Source organism: Chrysemys picta, chromosome 2 (genome assembly GCF_011386835.1).
Source record: "Chrysemys picta bellii isolate R12L10 chromosome 2, ASM1138683v2, whole genome shotgun sequence".
NCBI classification, from domain to species: domain Eukaryota; kingdom Metazoa; phylum Chordata; order Testudines; family Emydidae; genus Chrysemys; species Chrysemys picta.
Window position 1 is genome coordinate 126,494,943 of NC_088792.1, and position 16,807 is coordinate 126,511,749.

At 45.4% G+C, this 16,807-nt stretch overlaps 1 protein-coding gene across 6 annotated transcripts in view; it reads left to right on the top strand.

The window, feature by feature from the left end:
* The window catches only part of LPCAT1 (lysophosphatidylcholine acyltransferase 1), a 175,523-nt gene that overhangs the window by 19,079 nt on the left and 139,637 nt on the right, over positions 1-16,807 (top strand). For 5 of the 6 annotated variants that reach the window (XR_010598503.1, XM_065584159.1, XM_065584158.1 and 2 more), the window contains exons 2-3: positions 14,445-14,587; positions 15,638-15,852. Coding sequence is in view for 5 of the 6 variants with exons in the window: in XM_065584159.1 (XP_065440231.1) it covers positions 14,445-14,587; positions 15,638-15,852 (358 nt within the window). In the remaining variant the exon portion in view is untranslated. Of the gene's footprint in view, positions 1-13,239; positions 13,544-14,444; positions 14,588-15,637; positions 15,853-16,807 lie in introns of those variants that run through there. The other variant, XM_042841520.2, reaches the window with a different exon arrangement.

Below are 16,807 nucleotides of genomic sequence, written 5' to 3' on the forward strand. Positions count from 1 at the left end.
TTCTTGCGACTTGGTCGGGGCCAGTTTTTTGGATGGCCTCTAACTTGTTCACTTGGGGTTTTACCAAACCTTTTCCCACAATGTAGCCAAGATATTTGGCCTCTGTAAACCCTACAGCGCACTTGGCAGGGTTTGCTGTAAGGCCAGCTCGCCTGAAAGTATCGAGGACTGCCTTCACCTTCTCCAGGTGGGTTTCCCAGTCTGGGGTATGAATGACCACATCGTCCAAGTAGGCAGCAGCATAACTATTATGCGGGCATAATAGCTTGTCCATGAGGCGCTGGAAGGTAGCTGGGGCCCCATGTAGTCTAAAAGGGAGGACAGTATATTGAAAAAGACCCTCTGGTGTAGAGAACGCAGTCTTTTCCTTTGCGTCTTCTGCAAGGGGAATCTGCCAGTACCCCTTTGTCAAGTCTAGGGTAGTCAAGTACCGGGCATTACCCAGACTGTCCACTAGCTCATCTATGCAAGGTATGGGGTATGCGTCGAACTGGGATACTTCGTTTAGTCGCCGGAAGTCTTTGCAAAATCTTGTGGTGTCATCAGGTTTGGGCACCAGCACAATTGGACTGGACCACTGACTGGGATTCTTCGATGATCCCCAACTCCAGCATTCTTTTTTACTTCTGCTTTTATTTCCTCCCTTTTTGCTGCTGGCACCCGATAGGGTCTCATTGTTACTCTGGCCCCAGCGTTCATGACAATGTGGTGATATGTCTCGATTATTCGACACGGTTTTGTCGAGAACACATCTTGGTTCTGGAAGATCATCTCAGACACCTCATTCTTCTGGTCACGTGTTAAATCGGGAGACACTCTCACCTGTTTGGAAGGCTTGTTTTCCTGGGTTACGTCTTTTTGGACTGTTATGCATGCCTCTTGTGTATGCCAGGGTTTCAGAAGGTTAACGTGATAAATCTGTTCTTGTTTTCTGCGTCCTGGCTGCCACACCTTGTAGGTTACTTCCCCCATGGGTTCAACCACCTCATAGGGCCCCTGTCATTGGGCCAGAGGCATGCTTTCTGCCGTGGGTACCAACACCATAACCCGATCCCCTGGTTGGAACTGTCGCACTTTTGCCTGGCGATTGTAATGGGTTCGCTGGGCCTCCTGTGCCTTCTCCAAATGTTCCCGTACAATAGGGGTAATCCGGGCTATCCGGTCTCGCATCTGCATTACATGCCAATAAGCGCAGGACCCACCAAGATAGAGGAGGAACTTTGTCACACTGTATACATGAAATTAAACCTTACTCTAATATTACCTTAACAGTTACTATAACATCACTCTAACAGCCATGCTCAGTGCATCATGAGCCTTCTGAAGACACCCAACATGACAAACTTGCATTGGATACCACACAATCATTTTGTAAAGATGAACATGTGGGTGCTGAGTGTTTCCTCGAGTTACAGAACGTCACGCCCATCTACTGCACTTTTCTGCTTATATATTCTCCCTCACTCCCAGTGCAGCTCGAGTTGATTGTCTTTCCCCACATATTGTTTGCTCTATTCCCTATTGTTTGTTTGATTAACTTTGCATTTATGCCTTCTTTAAGCATACGCAGGCTAGTGGGGAGGAGTGGTTAGCTTCTTCCCCTCTCCTCCTCTGGTGGCTGTTCCCCTCACCTGAACTTGATGGCGGATCTGGAAACAGCCATGGGTGAGGCTTCTGTTCCAGCAGCTTTGTCTGTGGAGGGAAGGGAGGCGCTGCGAGAGAATCCCTGGCCATTATCATCACTCCACTTTGGCTCTCTCCGCCATCTACCTCCAGGTCTACGACCAACACCTTTTCCAGTGTCGTCGTCATCTCCCTGCAGAAAACACAGACAGGGACTCCACTGTCAAAACTGTGACCACCTATGGAGCACCCTCAGGCAGCAAGAAGGACCATGACACAATAAAAGGAAAGAGCCTGCCCAGAAGGCTCCTTCTGCAGCAGTGGTTGCTACTACTGCTGCTCTGCTGTCAGCTGCGGCTCCTCCTCCACCATTCTGTCCCTTCCACCAGCTCTGGGGGTGCTGCCAGAGCTCATGGCTCCTAACCCAGTAACCATAACACCTATTACCAAGGCAGCAAGCACTGAGTCCGTTGTGCTGCCCACGCCTGGTGCTGTGGAGGAGCCCCCTGACTGTGTCCCTCTAATTCCTGTGATTGATGGTGCTGCCCTCAGCAGTATGGCCACTGTTGACCCCAATCTTATTCCTGACCCTTTCCCTTTATGGCACTCCAGGGTGCAATCCAGACCAGTGAGGGGCTATGTTACCCTTATTCTGCAAACTGGGGTTCCTCACAATTCTTTGCTGCTGTAGCTCCCAACCTTGTAGGTAACACCCTGAGTGTCTATGTATAGTTGCATCCTGCCAGCCACACATCAGTCACACTCTGGCTTCCACCAGCCTTGGTTACCACTTGCAGGATGACACCAACCCAGTCACAGATTTCCCCCCAAAATGTGTATTCTGCACTATCCAACCCTCTCCTGGAACCATAGTTTGTTGCAACTCTAAGGAATCAATATACAACAGTCTGCTACTTTTAAATGAAGTTCCCAGACAACTCACAACACTGGATTGATTTTAATTAAAGAATAAAACAAGTTTATTTAACTACAAGAAGTTAGGTTTTAAGTTAGTACAAGTATAAGGCATTACATTCAGAAATGGCTAGAAAAGAAATAAAGATAAAACACTTCCTAGTACTAACTTAACAAACTAGACTTGGTTCAAGATGAAGTCTCTTACCCCGTTTTCCAAGTAACACTGCTGACCAAACTCTCAGGGCAGGGTCTGCTCCCAAAGTCCAACAGCTGTTTATTTTGTCATCCTTGGGGAGTTTTGCCCATTGCTCTTTTTGGTTCAGTCACCCTTTGAAATGTATTTTCCTGAGGGTTATCCCCAGTGGTGAGCTGGAGCTGGTTCGCAGGAACCGGTTGTTAAATTTAGAAGCCCTTTTAGAACCGGTTGTCCAACCGGTTCTAAAAGGGCTTTTAAATTTAAAGTGGCGCCTTAGGCGCCGACTCCGTGAGCTCCGGCAGCTCCCGGTCCCAGCTCACCTCTGCTCCGCCTCCTCCCCTGAACGATCCGCCCTGCTTCTCCTCCCCTCCCCCCCCCCCCCCGCTTCCTGCAAATCAGCTGTTCGCGCGGGAAGCCTGGGAGGGCTGAGAAGCAAGCGGCGGCTTCGCCCAGGGAGGTGGTGACGGAGTGGAGGTGAGCTGGGGCGGGGGAGTGCGAGGAGGGCCACCCATGCCACGGCAGGTAACCCCCTGCTTCCCCCCAGCTACGCTACCCCACCCCTAGGAGCCAGAGGGACCTACTGTATGCTTCCCGGGAGCCTCCCCAGGTAAGAACCGCCGGGACTCCCCACCTTGCCCCCCGGCAGGTCCCTTTGGCTCTTAGGGGCGGGGTGGGCACCCACTCCGGTGGCCCACGAGACCCTCCTGCCCGACCCCTGAGCTCCCGGCTGGGGAGGCTAGTCCCTAGCTGTTCCCCCTCCCCCGCAGCTTCAGCTCGCCCTGGCGCATGCTCTGGGTGGCTGGCTGCGAGCTCGGCCTGACCCGGTGCTCCAGCCGAGCGGCACGGCTGTAGCGCCGCCAGCCACCAGTGCTCCGCGCGGTGGCAGTGGCCTGGCCCGGCTACAGCTGAGCGGCACGGCTGTAGCACCACCAGCCACCTCCAGGCAGCACAGTAAGGAGGCAGGGGGTGGGGGTGGGAGTTGGATAAAGGGCAGGGGAGTTCGGAGGGTGGTCGGGGGTGGATGGGGTCGGGGCGGTCAGAGGGCGAGGAACAGGGGGATTGAATGGGGGCAAGGGTCCCGGGGGGGCAGTCAGGAAGGAGCAGGGGTTGGATGGGGCGGTGGGAGGTAGTCAGGGGCAGGGATTCTAGGGGCAGTCAGGGGACAGAGAGAAGGGGTGGTTGGATGGGGCAGGGGTCTCGGGGGGCCATCAGGAATGAGAGGAGGTGTTGGATGGGGTGGCGGGGGGCAGTCGGGATAGGGAAGGGGGGGTTGATGGGTGTGGGGGGGCATCAAGGAATGCAGGGGGTTGGATGGGGCAGGGTTCCCGGGGGGCGGGGGTGGCCACGACTCCCTCGTGGGGTGAGGAGGGAACCGGTTGTTAAAATTTTGGCAGCTCATCACTGGTTATCCCTAGATAAAGGTAATTCGAGCTGTGAAGTTGGAGTCAAGGAGTCTGATGGTGAAAGAGGTTCCATGCTGCTGTTTGCTAAAATGCAGATCTGTTTTTCTGTCCCTGTCCTTAACAAAGAATGGCCATTTGATGGCATACCCTGAGTCTTTGCAGGTGCCAATTACTCTAGACCTTTGGGTGGGGGGTACTCTGATCCTGTGACATTCCTCAGGAGATTGATGCCAATCCACATACTGAAGCCAGATGGTGGCTGGAGATGGGAGGGCAGGCTGTACTTTAGGCACTCATCGAGTTTTCAGGTGGCCTGACAATCTTGTTGTTCCTAGACCGATGGTCTGAGGTGCTAGGGGTTGCTGATGTGCTAGGTCACCTGCTGCATCTCTAGGTCTGGGTGGGAGGGACTCAACCTCATTTACTCTGGTACTGGGCCTGAAGCGGGTGTGATTCTATCAGCAGGCATCCACCTGCCTCAGCATCTTGGATCCTTGCAAGTGTCTGGTTCTAGGTGGAATTTAACTCCATCCTGTCAAGTATCAGAAGGGTAGCCGTGTTAGTCTGGATCTGTAAAAAGCGACAGAGTCCTCATGCGTCTGACGAAGTGGGTATTTACCCACAAAAGCTTATGCTCCAATATGTCTGTTAGTCTATAAGGTGCCACAGGACTCTTTGTCGCTTCTAACTCCATCCTGAACATGCTGGACCATGTTGGGAGATAGAAGTGCCAAACCACTGTGGATATTCTCATGAAGATCGTTGACCATTACTTCCTGATCCACCCACCCAAACATCTCTACCAATTTGGCTTGGTGGAGGAGACTCTATCATGCCATTTGCAGCAGGATCACTTCTACGTCTCCTGTTTTAACATCTTGTGGGCCCACTTCTCCAGCATCAGCAAGGCCCTCTTCTTGGACCACCACCTGGTGGTTGTGACAGTCTCTTTAACTCCTGAGCAGCCACGGCCAGCCAACTGGCATTTCAACAACAGCATGTTGGAAGCCATGGCTTCATGGCATCCTTCTGGGAATTCTGGCTGGTCTTGTGGGGGCAGAGGCACATCTTTCCCTAGATGCAGAGGTGGTGGGATGTGGGGAAGGTAGGTGCCTAGCTCCTCTGCCACGACTACACCCAGGGAGCCAATTGGAGGAGGGGTTTTGTTATAGAGCATTTGGAACAGGAGGTTTTGGAGCTGGAGGGCCACCTGGCTGCTTGCCCTGGAGATCCATCCATCTGCAGAGTGTGTTGAGAGAAGCGCGGTGGGCTCTGGGCTCTAAATTACCATGGGCCAAAGGTACTTTTGTTTAGTTGCAAATCCATCTCCTTCAGGAGATGGATTCTGATTCCCACTTTTTCTGTACCCTGGAGAGGAAGAGCAGGGCCAAAAATCACATCTCGTGGCAGGGGTCGGCAAGTAGTGATGCGTGAAAGGTTGAGCACTTTCTATGCTAACTTCTTCTCCCCACATCTGACCGATGCTGACGCTTACAGAGTCCTGTGGGGTAAAATCCCTATGGTCAATGTAGGTGACAGGGACTGGCTGGAGCTTTCTCTCACTCTGGCCAAGTTTTTGGAAACCCTTTGTCTGATGCCCACCAATAAATCTCTGGGTGTTGGTAGGCTGAGGGTGGAGTTCTGCCACATGTGCTGTTGTCTTGGACCTGTCCTTTGTTCACCCTGCTGCCAAAGAAGGGGGACCTTGATGACCTGAGGAATTGGCGTTTGATATTGCTACTCAGATTGCAAGATCACGTTGAAGGCTGTGTCGCTGTGGTTGAAGTCCATGTGGGCAGACATGGTCCACTCCAATCAGACCTACGCTGTTCTGGGCCAGATAATCTTCAGTCATCTAGTCCAGGACCACCTTCATGTGGTGTATAGGGATGGTCTGTCACTTGCCCGCCTCTCCTTTGGTTAGAAGAGGGTGTTTGACATTGGCGATCAGGGTATCTCATGGACATTCTGCTGGTGTTCAGATTCCTCCTGTTGATGTATACTTCTGAGGAGTGTTTGGTCACACTCAACTGGATCCTGACCGAGCCTGACATCCTCAGTCAAGAAGTGTGTTCCGGCTGCCTGCTATGTGACCAACTGTATGCCAATATCATTGAGCCCTTCTTCCATTTCCTCTGCTGCTCTCTCGGTGTTCGCTTTTCTGCCACTAATCCCTTCCCACTGTGGAAAATTGTCTGACTGTCTGCAGAAATGGATGGGGCTACTCAGTACCTTTTCCTTTGTTGGAGGGTGCTGGTTATCAACCAGCTTGTCCTGTCCATGTGCTGGTACCAGTTCAACACTGAGAGCCTGCCCCCGGGGACTCTAGCCAACTCCAGAGTAAGATCCTGGAGTTCTGTCTGGAGAACCATTGGAGATCTGTGGGTGTCTTGAGCCTGCATCTAGGGGAGGATGGGCAGGCCGTGATCTAGAGCTGCAGCCAGGTCCACACTTTCGGTTTTCAGGCCCTTCAGAGATTCTTTTATGGCACATGGAGTGTGCTGGCACATGCCTTCCTCTGAGGGCTTCAGTGTCACTCCCAGCTCTTTAATCTGCCCCCGAGAGGTCTCTCTCGAGACTTCAGAGTTGCTAGTCTTTTCTCAGGACCTGGAAACTATTTTCAGTGACTAGGTCTGTAGTGGCCACTGACAGGGAAGACCTCCTCACAGACCCCCGTTACAAAACACACACTTTGGCGTGCAGGTGGTGGAGTCCCTCTTGGTGCACTGAAAGGTGGTTCTGGCTGGCGTCACCAGATTCGGAGACTAGGACTATGGTCGGAGCGACTGGGTAAACCTTGTGGCACTTGGCCAGTGCATTGGGTTACCTGTCCCTTCTATACCCTGTTGTGTTCCAGGAGGTGAGAGTAGCCTTGACCCCTGCCTCTTTCGCTTATCTTGAATAGGTCATTCCCTGCTCATCTCTCACTTTTGGTGCTCCAGAGCTCGTCATTGGGTGTTGCCCTATGAGCCCCTCTTTCGCTCCGCTGAATATCTCTGATGCACCACTTGAGCAAGCTGAAATGACATCCAGCTGGTCTTTCACTGAACCATGCCCCAGGAACAGCTCTGTGCGTTTGTACTCCATACCAAGTGATGGGACTTGCTGCCACCTGCGGAGGGCGGAGGGCAGAGGGCAGTCTGTACTCCACTGTAGTCCTGCGGCTCTCTATGGAGCCATGAGCACGGTTGCGTGGCTGATGTGGTTCATGGAGTCTTCCGACACTTGCCCGTTTTGCAGTGAGAAGGAGACCCTGGCTTTGGCAATCAGGGTCCAGACACCCCAGGGGGAAAACAGGGGGTCTCAGCCCCTAAAAATAAGCAATTGAACCAATTGGTTGTAGACAAAATTATTGTGTATTAAATTTGTTGAGTTAAGTTTATTTGTGAAACTTGTAATGCCCTAAACTTGATGGTCATTACGAGATATGTATACAGGTTATAGTTGTGTGTGTGTGTGTGTGTGTATTTTTTATATATATATATATATATATATATATATAAACATTGTAACTATAGTGAAACTACAGTATCATCTCAAAGCAGTATAGTGAGGCAGTCAGGCAGGGAGGGCACATCCCAGACCAAGTGTTTACACATACCACTAGCATTGTGCAGCCAGAAAGAGAGAATGCTAAGCCATTAAAGTTAATTGGAAAACATTGGAACAACTTGAAACTGAAAAGAACCCCTCAACCTGGGAAACCTGCCCAGCTCTGCGTAACCATGAATTACCATAGTGTGAGGAAAAGGAAAAAAAACCCCTTCAAACCCTGTTAAAAGGGAGGGGATTTGATGTGAAGGCTATCCCGAAACTGAGTGCCAACATCTAAGATAGGTGCTGTCCATGAAATACTGGATTCCCTCCTGTGCTGTAGGGGAATGGCGTACTGGCACTTTTGCTGCACAGTGAGGTCATGCCACATGGAGGGCACTATTTGATACAAAAACAAAATGGCATCCTCCATGTAGCTGCATGGAGGATGCCATCTTTAGAGAAAAACAGCATCCTCTTCACAATGTGACCTTGCATGCTCCGTACATGCTTGGTCACACCGGCAGGGGTGGAATACCTGCATGTCAAATATCAGGATTGCACCACTGATCCCCTCTGGCTCAGAGGGCACACTGGGAAACTGTTCAGAGACAATAGATAACTTGTATTAGAAACAGGACTTAGGTAATATGTAAAGCCTGAGATTGCACCTTTTTTTATTTTATGTATAACTTGTATGTATTTGCTTTTCCTTACTATTTCATCTTTGATTCTATGATTTTTCTATTAAATAAACTTTTTGTTTATTTTTACCTCAAGCTGGTCTCTGTTGTGCGAACTGTGTGTGAACGCCAAAGTGAACTGATAGTTGAGGGCAGGTTTCACTCCTTTGAGGATGACAAGCCAAAGGGGGAAAGTATGAGGATCCGGTAGTTAAGAACTTGGAGACGGGTTTGGGGGTGGGGGACTCGGGACCAGAAGGGATTGTTGAGGTCACCCTGCAAAAAGTAACTATGCTGGTGGAAGCCAGGGTGGGACTGTGATGCTTGTAGGCTGGCTACTGGTGTCAGCATGGTGAACCACAGCAGCTCAGCATTAAGACATCCAATGTTAGAAGGCAGGTAGTAACAGAACCCCCTGTTAGTCTGGGTGATCCTCCAAATGTTATAGTGGCATAATTGTTACAGGACTTGCACCACAATGTCAGTGAACAGAGGTTTGCATATCAAACACTTGTAGTAACAGACCCTAATGGATTCAAAAGTAAGGAAGCAAAGTACAATCTTATAGTTTATTTCCTTTTATTTATTTCACATTAAGGGAAATAGAACAAGGAAAGGGGAAAATGAGTGAGTTACAGTCATTGGACATTACACTGGCACACACTTCTGAAGCGTGTGTTAAGCTGCAACCCCTCTTCCAGCTTCTCTAGAATCTTCTGCTGAGGTTCTGGCTGAATTTTCTTCCCCTCACCTTCTTGTATGTGTACACACCATCCATAACTCCATAAAGTCTTGAGACCTCCTTGTTCTCAACTTGCTGGCACTGGCCAGTATGGCCATCAACCAGGCCAGGAGAAGGAAACTTCATGGAGGAGTTCTGCAACGTTGGGCCCTATTTTTGATCCATCTTGGGCACATCTTGGGCAGAGTTTCTTTGGGGAGTGTCCACTGGCTGCTTGAACTCCTTTTAGGAGCAGTGGGCACTGTCCAGGGTTCTCTGCTCAGAATCCCACTCTGGATCCCTTGTTTTGGCCCTTTGACTTTAACTCCTGTCCCTGGTTTCTTAGTTTTTGTCCCCTGAACTCAGTTGTCATCTGGGCTTTGTGGTTCCCAGGTGATTCCTTCTCCCACCTCAGTTGAGGGAGTGGGCCTTTAGTTTTTGGCAGGCCCAGGCCCACCCATCCTAGTACTCACAATATATACTGACTTTCCAGTTTTCACAACAAATGAGGCAAACGTTTGGCAGACAATAGCTTCTTTCTCTACACTCATTCCCTGAGTGCCATCCATCCATCTTGAGCACTGAATGAGGCAGGGTATCGAGGAAAAATAGTATGTAATCATTTAAAGACCTTATTAGAAGGCATATGCGCAAGGATATTTTCAGTACTTGACTTCACAACCGTAACACTCTTTCAATGTAGTTTTTATATAATTTCTGACATTTTAAAAAAGCAAACAACAAAAACAAATTCTATCAAATGAAACCATTACTGACTACTTCATGTGTTATCAAGAGTGTTAGAACTTTTAAATCCACACTACAAACCTCTCCCACTTTAGCTATCAGAGTAAATGATAAATGTATGAACCATCTACTATATGTGGATGAGACGTGCATTTTGCCAGTGGGTTTTGGAGATTTTTTGCTGACAGCTGAGGACTTTCAAGTCAAGAATCCTGGATTCAGTTCCAGGTTCTGGTGGGGAGTGTGCTCTAACCATTGCATACCCCTTTGAGTGTCTTGTGGAGAAAACAGGCACCTTTGTAATTTTGTCCTCTTTTCTCTCTCACTATTTGTCTGCTGTTTTTAAGGCAGTATTCTGAACAATACATAGCAAAAGACTACAGACCTGTCAATCAGCATGTATTCATATTCATAGAATATCAGGGTTGGAAGGGACCTCAGGAGGTCATCTAGTTCAACCCTTGCTCAAAGCAGGACCAATCCCCAGTGTAGAGCAGCAAAGAGGAGTAGCTGGTCCAAGGAAACAGGCATGTGTAATTCCATGGACAAGTTAGTGATAGAAAGGTGAAGGATTTGTCATTTGAGTAAAAATCTACAGAATCATAATTTCAATGGTGTTATCTTCTGCAGCATGGCAGCGGAGACTTGCTGCCCCCAACCCCCTAGCTCCCAGCTCCAGGTCCTCCAGTTGCTGGAAATCTTATCGGAAATAGGTTATTTGGCATCCTTCTAAAGCCATTTCTCCCATGAACATAATGGTACCAAACTTGACAAACCTAGATCAATTATGTCCTATATATTCAAGAAAATATTTAAAAATCAACTTAGAAGGGGGAAGAGTTGCAGCTGAAAGTGTCTGTGTAGCAGAGCTAGCAGTTTAGCTGAAGTTGTCACAGGAACTGAGTGATAAGCCCGGTTTCTCAGGCTGTTCACCACGTTAAAAACAGCTGGCTCATTGGTTGGAACTGCTGCAAGTAAGAGCTAGGGGGCTCTGCTACCAGCTTTTCCCCTCTGCCTGGGTAATCCTCACAATTTATCAGGAGATGGGCAAAGGGGGCAAGCAGGTGCTTGAGAGCTATTAGGTGTGGAACTTCCTGCCCAGCTCCTTCACCTCCATACAGAGTACCAGTGTAGAATATCAGGGTTGGAAGGGACCTCAGGAGGTCATCTAGTCCAACACCCTGCTCAAAGCAGGACCAATCCGCAGACAGATTTTTGCCCCTGATCCCTAAGTGACCCCCTCAAGGATTGAACTCACAACCCTGGATTTAGCAGGCCAGTGCTCAAACCACTGAGCTGAAGAGAGAGATGCTGCTGTGACCTAATCATCCATCAGTCATGCCAATCATAATACATTTCATGGCTGAAGGTGAATCATTCAAGCTCGTAGAATCATAGAAGATTAAGATTGGAAGACACCTCAAAGCAGCGTTTATCTTGGGAGCTTCTTGTTAAAATTGTTTCAGATTTTCTGCAGACACATCTATCAATTGTAAGACCTAGTTTGCTTTTTGTGAATTTCAGAGAGGGTGCAAATTCAGCTTTAAACAGAAACTTAGCCTCTGTCTTAACTGTGAAAGAGCTAGTGGGCACTCTGTAATATTTTATGTGCATTTAGCTGTCTTGTAATGCAATTTAGCAGCTGGAAATAAAACTAGCTACCTCTTTACAGATTTCCAGTGGTGGTTAGACCACAGTTGGGGTGCTCTACCCTAAATCCACCTATGCAAAAAGCGCTCAATTGTCTGTGATTTTTAATAGTGTTATAAGAGATTGATTATTTAAAGTTTTTACAGAGACAGTGTTATAAAGTCTGTTTTAGAAGTAAATGGTAGAGTTTCTATTTGTGGCAGTGAATAGAGGATGAGTCAGAATATGGATGGCATGCTTGTGCTTGACTAAAATATACTGTGTGGTCTGTTCGTTTGGGGGACCGTGTGCTGATTGTATGTGTGCTGAGTCTAGTGGCCTGCTGGGCAAGGCTGAGAGCTTCTTAATGAGGCTTTGATCCCTAAGCCCTTTAGCGCCTGTCAACCCTTAATCAGAGGGTGGAGCTACTCATGAAGACCAAGGCTTTAAAAAGCCCGCGCCTAAGGAACCAGGAGAGCTAGCAAACAGGAGCAGCTAACGGGCGTTTTGCGAGGGAGTTGTGAGATGGGGCTAAATACACTTAACATTGTTTAAACCAGGGTGGATTTGATTTAAATGAAATTGATTTAAATCATGATTTAAATCACTAGTCAGGAAGACTTGATTTAATCATGGATTTCTACATAAAAGTGCATTCTTGTTGATTGTTATAACCTTAATACATATTCTTCACAACTAAGAGATAGATGTAGGTTTCATTTTTAGAAGGTACACACTATACATTTTTTAAGTGATTTATTTTGAAAACTTTTCAGATTAGTTTTACAGCTATATCAGAAAATGAATGACTGGTTATTTCATTTACTAAAGGTAATTGAAGCAGATATTTATGAAGTCATTGGGAGGTAAACAGGTTAATCATTAATTTTTGGAGGATTTTCTTGCCATGTTATATTAGGAGGAGAACATCACCAGACAGACATTTAAATTGTTTTATTTAACTAAAACAACAATGTTATGTATTCTGGATTTTTTTTCTTCAACAGCAAACACATACTATTTTAACAAAACAAGCATATGAATTTTTGAATTTAGTTAAACATTGAAGTTTTTTAAAATCAGGTTTGTTTTTGTTAAAATTGTTTTTGTTAAAATTGTTTTTAACTAAAATAGTTAAATGAAATATTTAGGAAAAAAACAACAAAAATTAAATAGACTGTGTCAGCCAGGTCAACATGAGAAATTTAAAATATTGGCTTCTGCAGCTAACTCAGTCATCTTTACCTTCATTTTCCTGTTTGTTCATAATCTGGAAAAGAAAAACAAGCTTTCCTGCTTTTTCAGGTCCCAAACGATTTCTCAATTTGGAATGAAGGATGAAAATATTCTTTCTACACCGGCAGAATAAGCTACTGCTGTTAAAAGTGAGATTATCACTTCAAGAGTCTCTGAATCCAAGTGCTTAAGTGACTTCCACCAGTTCACTGGTGTGACTTTCTTTAAAACATGATCATATAATTAAAGACTGTGCCATAATGCATATGCACAAGGGAACCAAATTAATTCTGGAATATTATCATTTTTGAGTGCTTGGCTTTGCAACCATGATGTATGTGACACTCTATACCTTGGGAGAGCTCCCTGTAACCCCCATATGCCTCATCTATATATAATTGTGATATTACATATAAAGGATGCCATGTGAGGTATCATAGAATATCAGGGTTGGAAGGGACCTCAGCAGGTCATCTAGTCTAACCCCCTGCTCAAAGCAGGACCAATCCCCAACTAAATCATCCCAGCCAGGGCTTTGTCAAGCCTGACCTTAAAAACCTCTAAGGAAGGAGATTCCACCACCTCCCTAGGTAATCACTCACTTGCACAAGGCCACACCAGGGGAATTGCTCAACTTTGCAATGCCCACCAGACATGCCTGGACTTCTCTTCTCCAAGCACATGGACTAAGGGTATAAAACAGAACACAATGGCCCCATGCTTTACCTTTTCTCCTCCCCCTACCTATGCTGCAAGCAACAAGGACGCTCAGAAGACTGAAGACTCCAACAGAGGAGACTGGTCCAGGTTTAAGAGACAAACCAGTATACTAAGGACTGTAAGATCCAGTGTGGTGAGAACATTGCTTGATCTAAATACTGTCTAGTGTGATAAGGGTTAAGGTTCAGACTGCATGCTTATATTTTCTTTTCTTTTTCTTTTGGTAACCACTCTGACTTTTTGCTTATCACTTGTAATCACTTAAAATCTGTATTTTGTAATCAATAAATTTGTTTTACCGTTTATCTTTACCAGTGAGTTTGCCTGAAGTGCTTGGTAAATCTGCTCAGGTTTACAAATGCTGGTGTATGTCCACTTTCCATTGATGAAGTGGTGAACCAATTAATAAACTTGCATTACTCAAGAAAGGGTCTTGAACAGTGCAAGACGGTATAATTCTGAGGTACAAGGCTGGGAGCTGGTGGGATTTGGCTGGTGCCTTTCTCTGTGTGATTTTACGAGTGGCTCTGGGAGCATTCATGCAATCTAGCTGGGTGTGGGGCTCCACATGCTGTTGTGCCGAGTGATAAGTGTCTGGAGGGGTTTGCTGCTTGTCACTAGCAAAGCATTGTGAGAGACAGCCCAGGCTAGAGAGTTAAGGGGGCACAGTGGTCCCATAGTCCCAGGCTGCACCCCGGGAATCCTGTCACAATGTACTTTTAATGTAACTTTGTGTGTGTATAATGTGTCATATAATGACAAAATATATTTTTAATTTTTCAAATGATTGACCCTTTTTGTCTCAAACTTTATTTAACGAAAAAAATAGTTAAGAATTCACCCTTACGCATGGAATATTTTTTTTTTAACTAACATTCTTTAAGTTTCAGAATGGTGGACATGTTAGTTTGTATCAGCAAAAACAACAACACCACCTTGTTGTTTATTCTTTTTAAGTGTTTCTTAAAATAGTAAACTTTTTCCCATCAGTCTAGATTACATATTAAAATAACAACATTGTTTGGGTTTTGCAGATTGCCTTCATGACCTTGACTTTGTTCCCCATCCGACTCTTTTTTGCTGCTTTTATGATGTTACTGGCCTGGCCTTTTGCATTCATTGCTTCAATTGGATCTGCTGAGAGAGAACTGGAAAAGCCCCTCTCCTGGTGGCGAAAGTGAGTCACTGCATTCATTGATTCGGTAAAGCATACGCTGAAGTACAATAAATAGATAAGTTATATAATGGTTATCAGCTTCAAGGAGAGAAGTCCTGGAATAACCTGACAGTACTAGACAGTTTTCCTTTTAATATGGGAAAGGCAGATCTGTGGCAAGTGTAAAATCTATCACTTACACATTTTTTCCCTAATGAGAAGTTAAAAATATGTGAATTGACTGAATACATATATGCATTATCAGTTGGCCCTTAGATTGCAGAGACAGAGGGGGATTTAAGTCAGTTTTGTGAAGCACAATTTGTGCAGTTTCGTTTTAATATTTTTTAACTTGCATTATTTCCATAAATATCTATTTCTCCTTACTGCAAAGAAGGTTTTCTGGAAAGATTAGCAAACCACCAACAGTTATGTAATTTTTAAATTAAGGTCTCTGCTAAAGTCAAGATGACACTTTATAGAAAACATTCTTAATAATCTTAAAGGTCTATACCCAGTGATGGTTTTCTTAGTGGTCAAAACCAAAATCAGTTAGTGTTCATTGCTTCAAAATTGGGGACTTCTGTGTAAGAAAGATGCCTTTAATACTCAGGAATTAAATAAAATATAACTGAACTAGGTGCTGTTGGTTTGAAAATGGCTTACACATGTTCAGAAAATGAGAACAAAATAACTTTATTAAATGTTTCTGGTTCAAAAAAACAGAACAGGTTTGGAAGGATTAGATTTTTATTGATACATGTCAGCAGACATCAATTTCACCATATACACACAAATCAATAAAAACATTTCCATTGATGATCAAAATTTGCATGTAAGCAAAGTAAGAAAAGGCTCGATACAAATGGAATAGCAAATGAATAGTAAAAACAGATGTCATTTATTGTTTTAAGGATATTTACTTTGTATATCTTGATGTGATATTGAAAATTTGTGTTTTAACTGTTTAAAGCTTTAATTTCTTGAATATACACAACACGTTTAAAAACAATTTTTGTAACACTTTTACATTACTGAAGTAGTGTAACATTATATCTAAATTATTTACAGAGTAGTGGACTTTTTGCTGAAAGCAATCATGAGAACAATGTGGCTTGCTGGAGGATTCCATTGGATAAATGTAAAGGGCAGACAGGCTTTACCAGCAGAAGCAGCAATATTAACTCTGGCTCCACATTCCTCATACTTCGATGCCATTCCTGTGACCATGACTATGGCTTCCATTGTGATGAAGGCAGAAAGCAAAGATATTCCTGTATGGGGAAGTAAGTTCAGTTAGTCAAATTTTTATTTTCCAAGTAAGATTAAAAATAAAGTCCTAGAAATGTCATGACTGCATATTAAATTTGGCAGATCGGGGATGGACCGTAAGCAAAGAAACAAAGTTAAGTTACAACAAGTGAAGAAGCGAAATTTTACAGGGCTGTTTTGATTATTAAATGAGTTAACTGAAAAGTATGACATGGTTGTTCCAAAACCTGTAGGAAGCAAAACCAAATAATTCCACAGAATCCAGAGGTAAGTCATGAATTCGAGTTTCTCAGAACACAACATCCTGAGGGCAGAGTGTGAACTGTAAGAGTAGAGAGAGAGACAACTATTTAAAGTTCTGATATGTAGGGACACTGTAGAACAAGTCCACCCAGAATTCCTTTCCTGATTTTTCCACTTGAGGAAGCTGGTCTCGTGAAAGGAAGAGACCTAGATGGAATGGAGGGACACATTTCTTCTGATTGAGATAGAGAAGGCTGATCGCACCAAGGAGGTGGTTCTAGGCAATGAGGTTACAGTTTGAGACAGAGGCAAACTGGAGTGGTTTCTGGTTGGTCATTAGAAACATATATGGTTCTGAGATACGACTTGTTTAGCTATCTTGCAAATAGCTAAACAAACTTCTAGTAACTGTGGGAAGAAGCCTGTGGTTGTGGTACATATTGATGACATAAGGAGGTGTAGGAGAGAGGGTGTGGAAGCTGAATTCAGATTGTTAGGAAGATTTAGGGTCAGAGGTCAATGGAAGCATTTCAGAGAAAGCTACTAGTTTCATGCATGGGTCAGCTAGACAGAGCTCAGCATCTCAATGTACGGATATAAAGACCCATAGAAAGAGAATGGGTTTAAATTAGACACTGGATGGGGAACACTTCGGTGTAGAGAGAGCCTAGACAAATGGGATGAATTCCACTTTAATCAAGAGGAACCAGACTATTGACACACATG